General features: G+C 37.3%; 1 protein-coding gene across 1 annotated transcript; it reads left to right on the plus strand.

Annotated features, from left to right (window-relative positions):
- On the plus strand, window positions 1–6,832 carry LOC112017853 (uncharacterized). Its single transcript, XM_024050307.2, has 3 exons — window positions 1–477; window positions 1,247–1,465; window positions 6,042–6,832. The coding sequence occupies exons 1-3, from the start codon at window positions 172–174 to the stop codon at window positions 6,192–6,194; spliced, it is 678 nt and encodes a 225-aa protein (XP_023906075.2). The 5' UTR covers window positions 1–171; the 3' UTR covers window positions 6,195–6,832.
- Window positions 6,833–7,217: the final 385 nt, after the last annotated feature.

Consider the following 7,217-nt stretch of genomic DNA (forward strand, 5'->3'; position numbering starts at 1 on the left):
GAAAAAAAAGAAGAAGAAAACACATTATTTTTCCAAAAATGATTGGTGGGTGAAAAAAAGAAAATTGAAAAATAGGGCTTTGAATTCTCTCTCACCTTCTCTTCTGAAAACCCCCAATTCCCTTATTCGAATCCCAAATACCTGAGATTTTACATCGTCAAAGAAATTGCAATGAGCAAGATAGGGTATGGGTTGAACCTTAGGCTGCCATCACAGCAGAAGAAGAAGCAGCAGCAGCAGCAGCAGTCATCAAAGCCGCCTCGCCCACCTGCCTTCGGGTTTAACGACGACGACGATGATGATGTGGAGAGCGATATTTCTCGGCAAGCTAGCAAGAACAAGTCTCTCAAGGACATTGAGGAACAGCAGAAGAAAGCCCTCGAAGAAGACCCCACTGTTTTTGATTATGACGGAGTTTACGATGACATGAAGCAGAAGGCCATTCAACCTCGAGTTCAAGATCGTCAAGACAGAATGGTAATGAAAATACAGTTTGATTTTTATTGAAAATTTGCCCAGAATGTAATTTATACTTACTGCATAAATAGATATAGAAATGATTTTTCTGTAGTGTTGATATCAATTTCTCTATGTTTAAAGGTTATAGAATGATTCTAGAACTTTAAGTTTGAAAGGGAAATTTTTATAAGACTGCTATACAACCAGCTATGCGCTTATGGTACCGAATGTTGGGTTGTTAAGAAGTAACATATTCGTAAAATGGGTGTATCTGAAATGAGAATGTTAAGATGGATAAATGGGAAATAGATGGAAAGATAGGATTTGAAATTAGAAAATTCACATAAAAGGGTAGCCCATATTGATGAAAAGATGAGAGAATGCTGATTGAGATGGTTTGGTCATGTTTAGAGAAGAGCGACTAATGCACTAGTAAGAAAGAATGAGTTGAACCAACTTGAAGGAACAGAAAAAGGACATTTCAATTAAGGAAGTATCAAAGAGTATGACTTCAGATAAGTTCTTGTCATTTACATATTGATGAATTAACTTTAGTAGTAGAGAAATCCATCATATTCAATGGAAAGAAAGTGCTATATGTGGATGTAAAATTCTGTTAGAAAAAAAGTTTGTCAGTTATGGGCATATTGCATTCTTGATTTTTCTTTCCCAGGTTCTTATACTTTTATATGATGAAAATTGGAGCATTTATTTTTAATTTTGTTTGTCTTTCCATAGATTTGGTTAAATAGTGTTTGTAATTAAAACATGCTTGTTCCTATTCCAGCCAAGATATATTCAGCTATTGAAAGAAAAAACAAAAGAACGAGAGAAATACCGTGAAGTAGTGTATGAGAGAAAAATTGCGAAAGAGAGAAGCCAAGATGACCACCTCTATGCAGACAAGGACAAATTTGTGACGAGTGCTTACAAAAAGAAACTTGAAGAGCAGAAAAAATGGATGGAGGAAGAACGTTTGCGTGAACTTCGAGAGGCGCAGGATGATGTATGTATAACTTTTGCCTGGTCTTGCATTTATCTAACTCCACTTGTGTTCAACTTATCATGGTTCTTGTTTTATATTACTTTACATGTGACTAACTGAAAATTGCTAGTTTAGATTATGCATTTATTTTTTGCATGCTCGCGTTCTATATTAATCCTTTGTTATCCTGTTTACTACTGCACATTGACATTTTCTTTAATAAATTTTCTATTTCTACTTGACATATTATTTAGGCTGACACATAAGTGTAGTTTAATAATTGAATTCCAATGTGATGACTAATGAGTGGGCTTAGTGTGGAAATGGACTGCACTTAATGCAACTTGACATCCATTTCTAAAATCAATTATTTGTTTTGTATAAGTTTCTAGGGCTTGTACAAAGTCAAGAGTCATTAAATCCAGACAGGACTCAGGAGTTTCATGCATTTAATTGTGATAATGTTTACCATAAGTTTTGGATGCAAGTTGGTTGGACATTTTCCTTTTTTCTTCTCCTCCCTTTTTTTTGGGAGAAAAGGGATTCCCTAATTCTCTCAGTTCCTTGTAAAGCAGCCTCCACCGTTGGGTGTAGTTTTAGTTAATGTGTTCTCAATTGGATGGTTCTATTTGAAGAACTGCATTATAGAGGGTTTTCTGTGGATCTTTTTCTAAAGGAATTTTCTGATGTAAATTTCCCAGATTTTTGGTGGTTATTACCTAGGTTTAAACAATTTTCCTTCAAGTGTCACTTATTAAAAACAAACAATTCCTTCAAGTGTCTCATTTGTACATTTATATTTTTTAATGCCATTCCACCAGGGTTCACCAGGGGATTTTAATACTAATCCTTAAGTTTATCCTTAGGCCTTTGGTATCATTCATGCCTTACTCATCTAAGAGATAGATGAGTGGTAAAATGCATTATCATGGATTTTTCCTTGAAAGGCATCCTCCGTTGGCGAATCAATTTGAAGTCTATGATTCCCCAAGTTTTGATTGTAAATGTCTCGGTTATGGGTTGAAAACTCAATGGGTCCATTTGTAACTTACCAATAAAGTAAATGTCTATAGGCTTTTGGCAAACTAGTATAAGTTAGAGCCAGTGTTTGGTTAAGTTCTGTTTTGGCTAGGCATGGTCTAGACTGGTTTGGATTGGGTTGTGTCGCATAATTAGAAGGGGAGGCACTAGTCAGAAAGCAGGAAATGAAGGGTTGGTGTTAGCTTAATGTGGCAGCTTGGTTTGGTTTAGATGTTTAGTGACTCCAATACCTGTCCTGTTGGCATGTAACCTTAACTTCGATAAAATCAGGCAGCTTTAGGAAAGTTTCTGGTTACCTAAGAAAGATTAGCCTAATCACTGCAGATGGATCTAGAGAGGTGCATTCACCCTATGATTCAACCCTTATGATGATGGTAACAAAGAGGGTAAACAAAGTAAACATGTATGGGTGTCAGCCAGGGCAAGAACAGAAGTGTACAATCAGTATTACTTGACAAGTCTACAATGAGGGCAAGAACAGAAGGCACTCTCAAGGGTCCTTGAAGACCATTGGAGGTTTACATAATGGTCTGTTTGGATTGAGGGGGAGTGGAGTAGAGTAGAGTTGGCCCAAAATTAGCCTATTTTCAGCCAATACTACTCTACTCCCCTCCACTCCCCCTCCCTCCCCCCTCAATCCAAACGGGCCCATGTCCTGTTGGCATGTAACCTTAGCTTTGATAAAATCAGGCAGCTTTGGGAAAGTTTCTGGTTACCTAAGAAAGATTAGCCTAATCACTGCAGATGGATCTAGAGAGGTTCATTCGCCCTATATGATTCAACCGTTATGATGATGGTAACAAAGAGGGTAAGCAAAGTAAACATGTATGAGTGTCAGCCAGAGGCAAGAACAGAAGTGTACAATCAGTATTATTTGACAAGTCTACAATGAGGGCAAGAACAGAAGGCACTCTCAAGGGTCCTTGAAGACCATTGGAGGTTTACATAATGGTCCGTTTGGATTGAGGGGAGGGAGGGGGGGAAGAGTAGAGTTGGCCCAAAATTAGCCTATTTTCAGCCAACATTACTCTACTCCCCTCCACTCCCCCTCCCTCCCCCTCCAATCCAAACGGGCCCTAAGTCTTGTAAAATGCTCTGTGCAGCAATTTGGAACACATGCACTGGTTACTGCTGCTGTTTGAATGTTTGTGAGGAATATTTGAGAAGAGAATTCAAAAACATTTTTATGATATTTCATCCATCTTTTGGGAGGAGCTGAAAATCTGATACAATCCTGAGCCAATGTATTCCTCATATATAGGAGAGTTAGTTACAAGTAATAGATAATATTCTTGACAATGACAGTTGGTGGGGATGCCGAGAGCTTTGTAGTTCAACTGGTTGGCACCTCTTGGTGTTTTCTAAACATTCAAGGTTCAAATCTTCTCCTCTTTTGTTGTAACTATTGAATTTTAAAAATGAAAAAAATTATGGTTGGTGGGGACAACTCATTAGCGACACTCTGCCACTGGGATTTCTAGACTCTTATAGAAGAGTACAGTATGGTTTTTATTTCTTTTTTGGATAAGTAATCAAATTTCATTAAAAAAAATTGAAAGAATGTATACAGGTGGTATACCAGAGTTTAAAAAAAGGAAAAAAAATGCACAAAGAAGAATAAAAGAGAAACAACAGAAAAGTTCAAAGCCTTTGTATCAACGGTAAAGGCATAAAGACTCTAAAAACTCCATTAAGGAGTACATAGAAGGGGTATGAGACTGATGCCCATTCGAAGAGTCTTCAAGAAGAGAAACTTAATATTAGGCAGAGAAAGCTCCTTCAAATGTGCATTGATTATGCTCCCTCCAAATACACCACGTAAGACATGCTAGCTCTGCCCTCCAAACTTTTACATACCTTCGAACTCCCCCTACTCCATCCCAAGATTTCAGCATGGCTTCAACAGAGTTTGGCATAACCCAGTTAGTCCCAACTAGACAAAATATGAATGCCCACAGATCATGTACAAAAGGACAATGCAGCAGCAAATGATTAACAGATTCCCCATCAGATTGACAAAGACAACACCAATCTGCCAAAAGGAAACCCCTCCTCCGTGGGTTGTCTGTCATCAAATTTTGCCTAGGGCGACCTCCCAAACATAAAAAGAAACTCTAGGAGAGGAAAGAGACTTTCACACACACTTCCAAGGAAACAGGGAAGTAACCTCAACTCTTGCTTGCAGCACCCTATAGTAGCTCCTAGATGTAAATCCTTCTTTGGGTGAGTCATTGACTCCAACTCCCAATCTTGTGCCTCTCTGATAAACACCGGTTTCCAATGTAACCTACCATTCACCCACTCCATATAGGCTGACAGCTAATTATCTTGATCTCTAACAAATTGAATAATTCCAGATAGTGGTCTTGAAAAGTACCACTTCCATCCCAAAATTGTTTCTAAAACAGAATTTGAGAACCACATCCTGCCTCAAACCGAATGGAAGATGCAATCATGCAAAGTGGTCCCACCCAATCTGATATGTTTCCAAAGTCCCACCCTTACCTCACCAGAGTACCGCTCACTGTTGTTTGTACCATATTTGCAATCAATAACCTTCCTCCATAAAGAATCCCTATCCAACCCATATCGCTGGAGTCACTTACCTAACAAAGCATAATTGAAATACAACTTCCTCATGCCCAAACCTCCTTGTCAAATCGGTCTACAAACGTTGGACCAATTAACCAGATGAATTTTATGCTCTCCATGAAAGTCCCCGCACAAAAAAATCTCTTTGAATCTTCTCCAGAAGAGTACAATATAATTGTAACAATGATAGTTCTATAGCTCTAATAGTGAATATGTCAATGAGTGGGTTTCAGTTAGTTCAATTGGGAAAGTCTCTTATCATTGAATAAGAAATTTGGGGTTTGATCCCTGCCTATACCAAAAACCAATTGATGTTTTGGCCTAATAAAGAATAATCATTATGGAGCGGACATTGTACGTTTGAAATACTATCATTCATATCTATATTAAAAAAAACAGTGAATATGTCAATGAATGCCATATTCATAAACAAGGTCCCAGGAACCTTTATTTGTGAACATCCCAACTTCTATGTAACTATCACTATGTGGCATTATGATAAAGTCATGTTACTTGGAGTGGAATCATGTGATAATTAGTACATGTAAGGTTACTTTTATATATAAAAAAAAGGACATGTAAGGTTGTTGCTAAGTTGTAAGTCCTAAGGTACTAACCCATTGCCCTTATTTAATTCGTCCAAACTCCAAACGTCAACCCTCATGATTTATGTTATGCTCATACAAGCATCCTTGAGCCACTTTCCAAGTTTGGCCAAGGCGTGTTAAAGACCAAGTCAAGCATTAGACACGTGTTATGTTTAGATAAATGTTCTAACCACGTCTTTATGCGACTATGTGCTGTGATTTATATTTTCTTGAAGACCACACTAAATTAAATGCTTTGATATGATCTTTCATTATTATTATTATTATTATTATTATTATTATTATTATTATTTTTAGGTTTTTCTCAAATGCTTTGAATCCATATTGATAATTTATATATGCACTGTTGTTTAAAGGTTACAACGAAGAGTGACTTGAGTGATTTTTACTTCAACATTGGGAAAAATGTTGCTTTTGGTGCAAAAGATGCTGAGGTGAGGAGATCAGAGAAGCAGGTTGAGTCAAAGAAGCCAGTGAAACTGGCCGAGTCAAGGGAGTTAGAAGCTTGAATTAAAAGGCTCTGATGATACATCAGATGAAGGTCAGTCACCAAATGCATCAAATGCACCTTTGAAGGTTTCAGTCATGGAAGACAAGCATCAAGGTGGAAAGCTCCATTCTGCCAAAGAAAAGCATTGAATCCTCAGATAAAAAGCCAATAACCAACACTTCAGATCAAGAAAAAACTTCAGCTGAGCAGCCATCAGCAAAACAGCCTAAGCGTGACCATCATAAGAGAAGTGGAGATGCTGTGGCTGCAGCTAAAGAACGGTTTTTGGCAAGGAAGAAGGCAAAAGAACAGTGAAATCTCTCTTGGAGCATGTTAATACAAATTTTAGAAACTAAAATAAAAAGTTGTCTTATTTTAATCTGGAATACCTGTAAAACGTTCTTTCAGAAGCAGATTGTGGATGCCATGTTTGGTTTGTGCACAAGCATTTTGCCGTCTTTGCCTCCCCAACAAGGACTTTTAAGTTTTCTGAGTGATTAAATTACTAGAATGGTATGGGGCTTAGCAATCAAGAAGGATTTTATCTAACTTGTCTAGGAAACACTTTGGAGCCAGACCTTAATTCATCACTCATAAGTGGAATGTTAAAAATTTTATTAAAAACTTTGTGAAGCCAATGAATTTCTGGTTTACACTTGCGTGTTGTGTGCTATACCATTGAATTTTAAAGTGATTTCACATGTCTACCAAATGGTAGGCTTTGGAGTTTGGACCCATTTCTCTCTTTGTGACTTAGATGTTATGATCCATCTCTCTGCTTTTAGATTACCCGAATCTCGTATTAGATATTCTATTCATACAACAAAACAAATGTATAGTAAATTTTCTATTCTTACAGCAAGTTATTGTAGAGCTTTGAAAGTATTTAGAGGAACATGAAATAAGAGCAAGAGTTTTATTCAGTTTTGCGTTATGGTCTCATATTTGTCGATCTCGGAAGATTACTTGCTACTAGTAGTACTACTCTCTATGCATTTGGGGGAGAAGAAAGAAACGTAATACAGACGTACGATTTTCATTT

The sequence above is a fragment of the Quercus suber genome, unplaced genomic scaffold (genome assembly GCF_002906115.3).
Source record: "Quercus suber isolate HL8 unplaced genomic scaffold, Cork oak 2.0 scaffold_202, whole genome shotgun sequence".
NCBI lineage: Eukaryota > Viridiplantae > Streptophyta > Magnoliopsida > Fagales > Fagaceae > Quercus > Quercus suber.